The sequence below is a fragment of the Podarcis vaucheri genome (assembly GCF_965113315.1).
Source record: "Podarcis vaucheri genome assembly, chromosome: 17".
In the NCBI taxonomy this organism is placed as follows: Eukaryota; Metazoa; Chordata; class Lepidosauria; order Squamata; family Lacertidae; genus Podarcis; species Podarcis vaucheri.
The window spans coordinates 30,458,411-30,472,160 of record NC_138755.1 but is presented as its reverse complement, the minus strand read 5'-3'; the positions used below and the strand labels follow the sequence as shown (position 1 = coordinate 30,472,160).

The 13,750-nt window shown below is 44.0% G+C and overlaps 1 protein-coding gene across 2 annotated transcripts in view; it reads left to right on the top strand.

Annotated features, from left to right (window-relative positions):
• The window catches only part of SLC44A1 (solute carrier family 44 member 1), an 89,119-nt gene that overhangs the window by 29,451 nt on the left and 45,918 nt on the right, over window positions 1–13,750 (top strand). For both annotated transcript variants that reach the window (XM_082204804.1, XM_082204803.1), the window contains exons 4-5: window positions 6,565–6,701; window positions 13,462–13,555. In XM_082204804.1, the coding sequence (XP_082060930.1) occupies window positions 6,565–6,701; window positions 13,462–13,555 (231 nt within the window). The remainder of the gene's footprint in view (window positions 1–6,564; window positions 6,702–13,461; window positions 13,556–13,750) is intronic.

The window sequence follows — 13,750 nt, the reverse complement described above, 5'->3', positions numbered from 1 at the left end:
CTAAGTCCTTTCCATTGCAAATGTGAAGGACATCCTATTGGAAATCAAACAGAGATGCTTCAAAGGAACAGGGATAGGTATTGGACCTAGGCCGGTCTCTAGAAATGAGAGTGTGTGCATATACAGGGCTTTAGCCCTGGATATGCTGTAAAGTAGCAAGGATATATACTGTTGGTCACATGGAGACAGCATTAATTGCAGTCAAAGAGAACCATTCTATGGTACCTTCCTGTTTAATCCTGTAGCTGCTTGCCATTATTAGCTGGCCAAAAGTCACCCAAAATGAGAAGAATAAGGGAGCAGCAGCAGCATAATGGGGAAGGCCAAAGGTGTGGATGCAATATACAGTAAAGATAGGTTATAATTCAGTTGGATTCTATCAGTTTCCATTATTAGGCATGTCTTTTGGCTTTCCCCCTTTCTCTAAAATTCAGAGTCCTTTGAAAAGCAAAATATATATTCAGTGAACGAGAAAATGAAATTTGATAGAAGCCATGCAGGCATTGACGCAGAAAGCAATGATGCTTGGAAGAAACAAGATTTGTCTCTATGACTTTGTGAAATTTCTTCTTGCGCTACCTTTCATTGTGGCATAATGTGTGGTAACAGAATTCAACCCCTTTTCGACTTCAGTCACGTTTTAGTGCAGTGCTATGCTGACTTTTCCCTTGTGTGTAGTTCAGATGTTGAAAGCGAGACACAGGGAGCAAACGGTGCAGAAGTAATGAAAACTACCACTTTTTGAAAAGCTCCAAAGAACCTGATTCTTGACTCTGTCTTCAGGCTAACAGAATGGGGTTTTCATGGTCTGAGGCGCTTGAACTTTCTAGTTTGCAGCCTCCCAGAATTTCTCCCCGAGGAAAGCACACAGCGAACCCCAGACAGGGATTAAGACAAGAGACTTAGATAGATAGTATAGATTGGGACATTTTTTCACCCTGAGGGTCTCATTCTAAAAGTCTGGTAGTTGTTCTCTTTGACATCTGGTGGGAGGGCGTTCCACAGGGAGGGTGCCACTACCGAGAAGGCCCTCTGCCTGGTTCCCTGTAACTTGGCTTCTCACAGTGAGGGAACCGCCAGAAGGCCCTCGGCGATGGACCTCAGTGTCCGGGTAGAACGATGGGGGTGGAGACGCTCCTTCAGATATACTGGACCAAGGCCATTTAGGGCTTTAAAGGTCAGCACCAACACTTTGAATTGTGCTCGGAAACAGCAGCCCTGTTTAAGGAAGCTTTTAATGTTTGAGGTATTACAGTATTTTAATATTTTTTGGGGAAGCTGCCCAGAGTGGCTGGGGAAGCCCAGCCAGATGGGCGGGATATAAATAACAAATTATTATTATTATTGTTGTTATTCCCCTATGAACAGTCTTCTGGGAGCTTATTGCCAGTGGTGGGTGGAGCCACAGCCAGTGGCGGATCAAGGTGGGGGCATTTCACCCCAGGTGTCATCCCTGGTGGGGGGGATGACAAAATCCCCCTAGGGTGGATCACTGCTGCGCTGATCGCGCACCCCCCGGGCAGATCGCCCCACCCCCAAGTGCACGGCATCTGGCTGCTCTGGGTATCCGAGCGGCTAGCTCCACCGCTGGCTGCAGCCGGACATGGGGAGAGCAACAGATGCAATTCTTACTTTGTACTGTAGGCTACTGTGGCGTTTGCCTCCTAGGTGGGTCATAAGGAAAGGGTTAAAATGAGTGTGATGTGATTGGCCAGTGGAAACTGATAGGAGGAGTTAGAGTGAGAGTTGGAGCTGTGTGGAAGTCAGTTGAGAGTTGGGAGTTGGAGAAGGAAGAGGGAGGTTAAGTCTGTGGGTTGGTCGAGTTGTGTTGTGAGGGAGTGAGAGGAATTGTTAGGTGGAGTCAGATAGATAGTTGGGATAATCAGTTTGAAGTTGTTAGGAACACATACGACAGTTAAAGAACTAAGATTAAGAAACTGCCAAGAATAATTCACTGAGACCATAAGCTTGTTCATGCCTATAAAAATAAACTTGATTATTTGTTAATGTTAACAACTGTCTGGACTCCGTGTGTATCCGTGAGAAACAGGTTGGTGGCAGCAAAAAAAGCAATCACAGTGGTGGCACAGGGTCAATAGACCGTCAAATGTCTGGGGGCCCTGTGTGATCGCCACAGCTACCTTCCAACCATGCAAAAGCCAGAGGGGGACACAGATCAGGGCTTTTGAGGGGGCGTGGCCTGAGAATGGGGTGTGGCCTGGGGTGTGAACTGGGGAGAGGGGCGTGGCCTAGGGTGAGTACCAAGAGAAATCTGGAGGGTCACTTTCTGCTTGTGGACTAGAGGCTCCCTACTCTGAGCTTGTTTAATTTATATTCAGGGACCCATCTCAAAAGACAAGTACTAGTCACTTCTTATCAAATTATTTATGCCTTATATCAGTCATCACCTTTCCATGGAACACACAACCTTTTGGCCTATAGGAAATAAAATGTGCTCCATAAAATAGTACTAGCAATTAATACACTATATATTTCCTTGAGATTGCCACAAAAAGTTCTCCATCTGCTCAGCAGCTGACGTAGCAGATGGTTTTATTGCAAGATTTTTATTGTACAGGTTTTTTTTTCATATTCTTCCTTTTTCGGTCCAAATGTTTATTAAAAATCTGTTTTTTAAAATGTCATCTTTTCCATCCATATAAGGCAGAATGTGAAAAATGCTTATTTCTTAAAGAGATGGAAACATTACGTGTAACCGAAGACAGGCAGCAAAAAGGCCACAACTTTTTTTTTGGCGAGTTTCTTGACTTGCTTCCCAATATCCCTGGATGTAAAATAGTTCGATGGGTAGAATTTTTCCATTTCAGAAAATGTAATGATTCAGAAGTCTAGTGAATTTGAAGCACAGAAAGCTTATTTTCCTTCTCAAAAATAAATGAAAAAGGTTTCTGCCTGAGAACCCTTCTAATTCCATTTTAAACTTAAGTATGGCCCACCCACCCCCTTGGACCAACTCCCCATCCCTTGGATCAACCTGGTACCTTCCAGATGTTTTTGAACTACAGCTCCCATCATTCCAGGCTGGTAGGTGATGATGGGGATTGGACTCCAACATCTGAAGAGCATCATTTAAGGCAAGGCTGCTTTGGACAATCTCCTCTTCCAGTACCCTGGGAGATCATAATGACTGTTCCCTATTGCCTTCCTCGTCCCTTCAGATACCCTAGAATATGTGGAACTGATATGCAATTTGTTTCCAGGAGAGCTAGTGTAACACAGAGGCAACGAGTGTCATGGATGGCCTGTGAGCTAGGAAACCCCGTTCAAAGCTATCAAGTGGCTTTAGGCAACAGTCCTGTTTTTTCAGTTTCACCCCCCTCTTATCTAACAGTATGGTCCCATATGAGCAATTTTTTTAGTCTAGTGGTTTAAAAACTTGGTTTTGCCAAGTTTGCTTTCAGTTTCAAAGAATCTTGGCTCAGTTTTACATGCAAGCCAAGAATCCCAATTTAAAAGGAACTATGGTTAACTGCTAAAGAAGCAAGCTATTAAACCTGTGGTTTAAAATTGGCTTGTTTAGCAGCTAACTAGTGTTTGTTTTCAACCAGGATTCCTGGTTTGCAGATAACACTAAGCCAAGGTTCTGCGAAAGTAACTCCCCAGAAGACCTTTTCCTGTCCATGCAGAAGGACAGAAGAGGAGACGCATGCAAGCCCCACACTTCACTCATGCTGACTGAGACTTGTCTGCGTAATGCTAAATCAAGGCTTAGCGATGCGTGCAAAGCAGCCGTTATATGACCACGCTTGCCTCTGGAATTGTCCTGAGACTCTAATCGAGCATACTGTTTGGTGTTTCTGCGCTATGCTCTTTTGACAGTATAGAGCTGTCTACAGGAATTGCAGGAAATCAATGAAATCGGAAAACCTAGGGAGCATGTACCTTAAAGCTCAGATTCAAGACGGACTCGGTCACTGCAGTCGTGTTCCTGACTTAAAATAGGCAAGATCTTAAATCGTTAATGTGGGAAAGTTTTTGATTCCTGATTTGTATGCGCATAAGGCATCCTTTCCCAGTAGCATGACCATAATACTAGCAAAGGAGCTAAATAACTCTTTCCCCAAATCTTGGTTAGCCTTGTCCATATTTAACGAAATGCTGCACAGTAAATTTGTGCTTTAAAAGGAAACCTCTGCAATCAAATGTGCAGGCTGTTGATTGGTTGGGGAATATGCACTGTGAGACAGATACTACAATGGCAAAGGAAATAAATGATCAGGTGCAGTGATATAGGATTAGGGGTTGGTTTAACAAAGCGGTCCAACTTTTCATACCAAGTGGGCCACTTTGACTGGGAACCCATGGGCTACACATTGCAGCAGTGCAGGTAACGAGGCCCAAAATTGACACACATACCCCGGCCCTCATGCTACCTTCCCAAAGCTGACTAAGCGAGGCTCTGGGGCAGGCATCCCCAAACTCGGCCCTCCAGCAGTTTTGGGACTGCAATTCCCATCATCCCTGACCAGTGGTCCTGTTAGCTAGGGATGATGGGAGTTGTAGGCCCAAAACAGCTGGAGCGTCGAGTTTGGGGATGCCTGCTCTGGGGCTTTCGGAAGGAGGTGTGAGACTGTGAGGAGGTCCTAGAGCCATCCCATCTCCTTCCCAATGCTGCAAAAGTGCTAACTAGACTTTGGGAAGAAGCTGGGAGGACTCTAGGACCCTCTTGGAGCTGCCTCGCTTACCTTTGGGAAATCAGCATGAGGGTTGCAGGGTGTGGGCGGGTGTCAAATACTGCTGAAGGCCACCAAAGAAGTCCTTGAGGGCCACACATTGGACCCCTCTGGTTTAGATAATGCCCCTGGATCCCAGCCGAGCCTGTGGTAGTAGCAGAGGGAATTCAAGATCATTTGGCTCTGGCCAAATCTGTTAAGCATCTTCTCTGCACGTGTAAAGAAGTTGGTGCAGAACAAATGTGTTTCCATAGAGACAACTGGAGATGCTTCCGGGAGAGCGGTACGTGTGCCTTTTCTCACCTCAACTGGCTAGGTGCCTCTCATCCTAGGAAGGAGAACAATAGGCCAGGAATGAGTGTAGCTGAACCTGGAAACAAAACAAAAAAAGGAGACATGGAAGCTTGACTTTCTCTGTGGGCTGAACCCAAAGCTCAGGGTTCAGAGGCCTCCCTGGAAGCCAAAGGGAGCCAAGATCTGTTGGGATATTGATGCTCTGAGTCCCTCCATCCTATGCCCAGGTCGTATATATATATGTGAATAAAACCATATAGTCTAATGATAACTAAGGGCTTGCCACATTTTGCACACTTCTGGTGATAAAAAAAAGTACACACACAGATTCAGAAAGACAGTTTTCTGCCTTTGTTCACAAGCTTTTATCAGTGCATATTTATTCTCTTGAGGAAAGTACATGCATTATTTTATAGATCCAAATGAATTCCAGTTGACATTGGGTTCTGGCACTTACTGCTGGTTTCACAAAACTTGTTGAACAACGGAAATCACACAGTTCTCTAAGATAAGTTATTTTAAGCTATTGTCGGGGTGTGCGTGTGTGAAGTTACTGAAGTTATCTTTCCAAAAAATGTGCTGAAGTTGCCCATTGAATTACAAACCAGTCATGTGGAAAATCTATTTAAAATAAGAAGCTGTTTTCCGTAATGCTTATCCATCGGAACACATTGGGATCTCTGTTTTGTTTTCAAGTTACCAATATAATTTTACTAATTGACTTTTGCTTGGTATTTTAATGGGGGCGGGGCGGTGAGGTGGGATGGCCAGGATCATCCTGAAGACATCAATGTGGAGTAAACACTCAGTGCTTACATTGTGACTTCAATTACAAAGGATAGATGGAGCTCTGTGTGACGGCACCACTTTAATGTGCTAGAGATCAATCTGTAACTGTGAACAATCGATTGCAGCAAGTTGCCACTTTTCTGTATCACATTTCAAGCTTCCTTGCTACAGTATCTGGTGAATCATTCTCTAAACTTGGCACTCGCTGAGTCCATTCTCAGAAAAATGAAAAACATTTAGGAAATAATTATGGTCAGCTTCAGGTGTTGTGTGGCTGCCAGATTTTGTTGCTGAATATCCTATTGGTACGCCCTGAAATAAACTTTTAAAGTATGATGTTACTTTAAAATGTAAAATGTAAAAAGTGTGTGGAAATGCCACACATATCCCACTGCCCCCTGAGAGCCCAAGGAGGAATGAGAGATAATGGTGTACTTTAGCAGATGAGATATAAGTTGCCAACAGTGCCTTATTTCCATATATTATCTCTTTGCCTTTTGGTGATGGTTTATATAGCCAGACATGCATCCATCTTTGTGAAGGGGCTCCACTCCATCTTATGAAAATTTTAGTGCCATTTCAAAAGGAAAAGTGTGGGGGAGCCACTACTAAATTCTGGGTGTGAACAGTGTACTTCTGAAAGGGAAAGATTGCAAGTTTTAAAATGAAGAAAGTTTGTTTAGCGATTTGGGAGTTTCCTTACTGGTAGGATATCTCTAGACAGAAATCCTTTTTTAGTCTGTTTTTGATCCATGCTGAATGTTTCGGTGTGTGTGTTTTCTTAAAGGTACGTGTTCTTTTTGGAGCCATGCAATGTAGATCTGGTGAAACGGAAGATCAAGTCCATCGCTCTTTGCGTATCAGCATGTCCGCGGAAGGAGTTGAAAACCCTGGCTGAGGTTCAGAATTTTGCAGAGACTAATGGTAAGGCGAAAAAACAACAAGAATGCTGTTTCTATTTCTGCTCAGTATTATAGAGGGCTATAATACTGTCTTAGTACAGTCAAACCTCTACTTACCACCGCCTCTTCTTACAGCCGTTGCAAGTCGCGACCGTGGCAAACCCGGAAGTAACCGGTGGGTTTGCCGCCATTTGTGCATGTGCAGGAGTGGGCAATCACCACCCATGCCTGCGCACAATGGCGCCTCTCCCAGCGACCCGTTTCGATCTCCAGATGGACCTCCGGAACGGATTATGGTTGCAAATAGAGGTTCCACTGTATTTTAACTGTCCTGGTATTTTAACTTTTGTGTGTTTTAAAGTACAGTTGTGAATTTTTGTCAGTTTTATTGCTTTATCTTTTTGTAAACCACTCTAAGGTTGGTTGTTGTTTCTTACAAGCAAGCAGTGTAGAAATTTTCGTGGGATAAATAATAAAAAATATTAATCAGAGAGCACTTTTTTAAAAAAAGTAAACAGTGTGGTCCTCTACTAAGAAGAGGTTTTTCTGCTTCTCTAAGATTGTTCCGTCTATAATGTGTGTGCATGATTACAGACTATGCACTGTATGTGGGGCCATCCTTGTATCTGGTTTGGAAGCTGTAGCTAATACAAAATGCAGCTGCTAGGATGCTTTTTGAAGCATTTGTGAGAAGTGCACATATTACACTGGTGTTGCTAGAACTGCACATTACCTATTACAGGGGTGGCCAGCTACCAGGAGACTGCGATCTACAAACTTACAGAATTAAAAACTAAAAACTGGCAGTGATCTACCCCCATTTTTGGGGGGGTTCAGGTCGAAGTTGTTGACCCGTTTTTAAGGCTGGGGTAACAAACAACCTCACTGAACTCCATCTTCCGTTCTGCAGATCATGCAACAATGGAGGGTGGGGCAAGATTCGATTTTACCAATGCTAAGGAAAGGGGCCCAGCGATCGACCGCAATCTCCCTGCTGGACATCCCTGGCCTATTAGATCCTCAGGCTACATTCCTGTTCCTGCAGAGGGACACAACCTATCCCAAACAGGCTCTCTCCCTAGTTCGTGCATCTTTTTTATGTTATGAACCATCCTGAGATCTACAGGAATAGGGAGGTGTACAGATGATGATGATCAGGCTTCCTCAGCCTTGGGCCTCCAGATGTTTTTGGCCTACAACTCCCATGATCCCTAGCTAGCAGGACCAGTGGCCAGGAATGATGGGAACTGTAGTCTCAAAACATCTGGAGGCCCAAGGTTGAGGAAGCCTGATGATGATGATAGTCTCCTGTCAGGGAACTGCCATCGGAGCTAGAGGTGGAGGGAAGGCTCCGGAGGGATGCCGGAGAGGGTCCCAGTAGGGAGAGAGGCAGCCCATCTGCTGGGGAAGGAAATCAGCGTAACACCAGTGGAGAAGGGGGGGCAGATGGGGGAATCAGAGAGGAGGCTCCAAGACTCCTCGCCGGAGACCAGTAGAGAGAGTACGGGTACTCCGTTGCCCACACCCTCCCTGCGCAGAAGACTTCCGCGCAGGGAGAGTAGGAGGTGACTTGGCGTAAAACAACTTTTATGCTGGAAAAGTTTCAAGAAACGCCCACTGACGGATTCTGCCAGCGACTGAGACAGTCACGATGCTGGAGGCTGTTCAGTCAGAAAGGGTTCAACCAGGTAACCTCGCCAGGAGTGGCGGCAACTTACGCACGAGCAACCCCTAAACCCATTACATCTCCCCTGATTCAGGAGATGCCCAGCCTTCTGTGAGAATAAGCATGTTCTGCTAACCCAAAACCAGTATTTCTGACTCATGTGACAAATGAACAATATTAATATTTGCTGAAAAATGCTTCTTTAATAATGTGATATTCCCATTTCTCTTCTTATTTTAAAAAGCTTCCCCTTCCCTCAGAGTTCTGCTCTCCTCTGCCAGCCCTCTCAGGTTTTTAAATTAGCATTAGCACGCTAATCCTAAACCAAGGCATTGGATTTTATCAGAAAAGACACACTAATCTCTCTTCACTTTGTGTGACCTTGCGGGGGCAACTGCTTGTGTTTGAAGTAAGTGTACCAGAAAGTAGATGCAAGCGCTGAGGGTTGGGACAAACCACTGGGTGCATTGAACGTGTTGATAAAGTAATCAAGAAAAAAGGAATTTCACTGAAAGATTTCTTACGGACATTATTGTTAGGGGAGACTTAGTTAAGTTTTCATAATTAAAATACATTGGAATCTGATTTATTTAACGGGAAACATTTTGTCTGCCTTGTAGAAATGAGAAAATTTCTAGTTTAAGGTTTGTAATTGAGTTTTTACAGACTTTCTGCTTCATACATAGGTACAATAAATAGTGGTACCTCGGGTTAAGTACTTAATTCATTCCAGAGGTCCGTTCTTAACCTGAAACTGTTTTTAACTTGAAGCACCACTTTAGCTAATGGGGCTTCCCACTGCCGCTGCGCCACCGGAGCACGATTTCTGTTCTCATCCTGAAGCAAAGTTCTTAACCCGAGGTACAATTTCTGGGTTAGCGGACTCTGTAACCTGAAGCGTATATAACAAACCTAGACAGTATCTTAAAAAGCAGAGACATCACCTTGTCAACAAAGGTCCGTATAGTTAAAACCATGATTTTCCCAGTAGTGATGTATAGAAGTGAGAGTTGGACCATAAAGAAAGCTGATTGCCGAAGAATCGAAGCTTTTGAATTATGGTGCTGGAGGAGACTCTTGAGAGTCCCATGGACTGCAAGAAGATCAAACCTATCCATTCTTAAGGAAATCAGCCCTGAGTGCTCACTGGAAGGACAGATCATGAAGCTGAGGCTCCAATATTTTGGCCACCTCATGAGAAGAGAAGACTTCCTGGAAAAGACCCTGATGTTGGGAAAGATGGAGGGCACAAGGAGAAGGGGACGACAGAGGACGAGATGGTTGGACAGTGTTCTCGAAGCTACCAGCATGAGTTTGACCAAACTGCGGGAGGCAGTGGAAGACAGGAGTGTCTGTTGTGCTCTGGTCCATGGGGTCACGAAGAGTCGGACACGACTAAACGACAACAACATATAATCACTTTCTTGCTTTGATCCATGTTAAATTGAGCTGTTGTGGCTTCAGCAATTTTCCCACCAATGGAGACTTGAAACGGAATGAATTGCATCTTTGACTCCTGGATTTGGCTGCAGAGCCACCTTTAAGGTTTCTCTGTGACCTAAGATAGTTTGAAACTTTCAGTGGGAGTTGTGAGAATCGGTCTTAAGTGACAAGTCTACATATCCCATGCTTCTGGTTTACTGAAAATCCTTTAGAGATGTTAAGATATGCTACCGATGTCTAAGTAACTGAGTTGTATTTGTCTCTAGAGAAAATGATTACAGAGCCTGCTGGTTTAAGAAGAGAGAGGCTTAAATCTATGCTAGATTCAGTACGGCATTATCTAGACCTGAGTATCCCAAGGTGAACAACAGTTGCATTTTAATTAAATTTAACTTGTCAAATTTAATCAAAGCCAATCAAATTTAATATCAGAGCCAAGAAATTGTCACCGAAGGCAATTCTTAGTACCAAATCAGTCCTAGGCATGGGGTTATTTTAAGCAAACCCTGCTAATTTCTGCCATATTTTCTCATAAGTACCGTATTTTTCCATGTATAAGATGACCTCTATTTTTTTAAAAATCCATAACTAAGAACTTAAGAAGTTACTCAAAGTTGTTGAGCTTTCTGCAGGACACCAATGCTGCCCGCTGAGTTGAAGCAGAAGCTTTCACGGCAGCCGTGGGAAGATCAAGGAAATACCGTATTGTTCCATGTATAAGATGACCCCCAATTTTTGACTAACAAAATTTAGCAAAAAGCATTGCCTTATACACTGAAAAATACGGTAAGTGTGAATGGGGTCGTTGCCTAGGAGAAGTAGTCAAAGGTGCTATGGAGGCTTCTTTTAACCTTTGGATTTTTGCCAGATGGCATGTAGCCCCAAGCTGTCATTTCAACAGAAATGCAATTTTGAGAAGTTGTAATGGATACATAAGATGTTTTGGTTTGATATTTCACGGTTCAGTGGTATTGTGTGGGGGTCTTCTTCAGCGTCCTTCGTAATAGCCTAGGACTGTCTGTATCTGTCAGTGCTGTCATGTACATTTATAGAGACAATATAAAAAGACTTCGTGGGGGAAAGAAACTTGAAACAATGTGCTGGGCTGCTGAGAGTGGCGGTACCTTTTCTTAATGGATCGTGTTTACATCAGCGACTGCCTATCACAAAGTGAACAGAAAACACTTTTGAGTACATTTCAAGTCCATTAAAAATGTACAGAGGGATTGTCAAGAAGTGGGAGAAATTGGACCGTTTCTTATACAGTGGTGCCTCGCAAGACGAAATTAATTCGTTCTGCGAGTTTTTTCGTCTTGCGAATTTTTCGTCTTGCGAAGCATGGTCAAGTCGCAACTGCACCTCTTCAAGCGGTTTTAAGAAAAAGGAAACAAACTTGCAAGACGTTTTCATCTTGCGAAGCAAGCCCATAGGGAAATTCGTCTTGCGAAGCAACTCAAAAAACGAAAAACTCTTTCGTCTTGCGAGTTTTTCGTCTTCCGAGGCATTCGTCTTGCGAGGTACCACTGTACTGAAAAGCTCAACCTACAGGTGCTTTTTGATGACTTGAAGATCACAAGCCTTGCAAAGATTTTCCATAAACTTTCCCATTATTTTTGATATTCTCCTCCCCCCGGCCCAATTTTCTGTGTCTCGGTAGCTAGGGTTTAGGGTCTTTACCTGGTCAAAAAATGATTTCTTTGCAGTATTCTGGTACAACTTTTGTCTGCTATAATTTTTTAAAAAAATTCTTCTCTGTATTAACCTCTGTTGTGAAGCTAGTTTTGAGTCAGGAGTTTGAAAACTGTGGAATAATTTCAAAGGAATCTGTGATCTTGTAAAAAGAAGGAAATGTTGGCATGTGATGACAATTCCCTCATTCCTTCTTGGTAAAGCTTAGTTGTGAATATGCTTCAGCAGAGTTGGTTCACTGTCAGAAGAGGAATTTAAATAACTAAGTATTTTCCAATAATTCTTAAAATATGAATATGAACAAGCTGTTTGGTAAGTCATGTGTAAATTCGTGTGCGGTCAGTAGCTAGGACCATGTTTCTAGGACCATGTTTCAGGGGTTTTATCAAGATTCTTCCAGAAAAACATCAGCAACGGCAAAAATTAAGTTGTCCACCATAACCAATCTTCGACCAAAATGCACAGGTCATGGAGAATGGTGGGTTTGCTTTAGGTTGCCCTCTTTGTAGCCCCAGAAAGTCTGGTAGGTCCCGGAAATGGAGAATGCACCCCAGTAAGTGCCTAGTGGCATAGTGTGGGTTGCCAGTGCCCAGGGCCATGTGGATTGGGGTGTGAGAGGGAAGGAAATGGTAAGCATGCACATTCAATGGCCTAATTGTTGTATTGAGGCAGCACTGGGTGTTGAAATTTTGCACCCCCAAACAATTTTGTGCCCGGGGCAACTTCCCCCGTGGCTACCCCCACACTATGCCACTGTCAGAATTACCTGCAGTGTGCAGGGTTTCGGTGTAGTGGTTCCTGCACTGATAAATACTGTATTTTTCGCTCTATAAGACGCACTTTTCCCCTCCTAAAAAGTAAGGGGGAATGTGTTTGCGTCTTATGGAGTGAATGTAGGCGGGAGGCTCTGCTCAGCGCTCCCTTTAAAGAGCCGCGTGGACGGCTGCCCTTCTCTCTCCTCGGGGAAAAGCCCCCAAGAGCCGCACACACACTCCGCACGCTCTTTAAAGGGAGCGCGGCTCTTGGGGGAGCATTCATCCCCTGCCCGGGAGAGGCTGCACGCGGCCAAGCAAGAAGCCAGGACAGCCAGCGGGATCGCTGCTTCTGCGATTCAGAATCCCCCCCCCCTTGTTTTCCTCTTCCAAAAATTAGGTGCGTCTTATGGTCTAGTGCGTCTTATAGAGCGAAAAATACAGTAGCTACAGAACGGGTTTCCAAAAGGTCACGGAGTTTGAAATCCACTTCTCTTGAGCGGTTGCTGGAGAGTCCAAAGAGTTCAGTGGAAATGCGAAAGTTTGAGAACTGCCAGGACAACAAGCTCTGAATGTGCAAATAGATTGTGCCTTCTCCGTTTCTTCCCCTCAGAGACCGTGCTGCTCAGGGAAGCCTTTTCAGCGGCTTTCTTGCAACCCAGAAATGCAACTGCCTCCAGACAGACACAGTAGGCCCATGGGCTCTGCAGCTGATAAAAGGGAGCACACTTAAAATGTACAGTGATAAAAAAAAATCTGATCTACTGTGAGCTCTGCGGCATGAATGTTTAATGCCCTTCTGCCATTCCTGCTTATAACTTGTCACCCCTTGATACAAGTTTAAAGCTATGGGATTCGGTGGCTTGCTTCAGTTCACAGAGGGTGGCATTATTTAGGAGAGCCATGCTGATTTATCTCCACTAGCTATGGGGCTCAAACTCAGCTAGCGGAATGGAGAGTTCCATAATCTTTTGATCCATTGGGTTAGATCCTGATTCTCTTTATTCGTAGAGGCGGGTGGGCAGCTATTGCAGGTGTAAACTACTACACCAGTTCTTTCTTGGGGAGAACTAGGCTTTTTTGGGGGGTAGGCTTTATATTTGAAAAAATGGTATTTTGTAGATCTAGCTTCCCTGCTGCTAAAGCTGTTCATGCTTGTAATATCAGTGGACATAGTGGATCATTCCTCCTCAAGTCATGTTTTCCATTTTTTTTCTTTTTTCTTTAAACAGGCTCCACTTTGTGTAGTTATGAACTAAAGCCATCTGAATACACTACAGATCTAAGGGCTGCCAAGCTTTGCCCCAAGCTCCCAGTTCCAGAGAGGTAATGAAATGACTGCTTTGTGTCTCATTCTTGTGTCAAAACATAACTTTTGTTGTTGTTAATATGAGATAAAATGACTCAGCGACCTTATTGCTAGTTCAGCATGGAGCCGCAGGGTATATTTATAGGTGTTCCCTTTAACGCCCTTGTCTAAGGAAAGGGACCAGTTTCTTATTTGATACACTTTACAAGTTA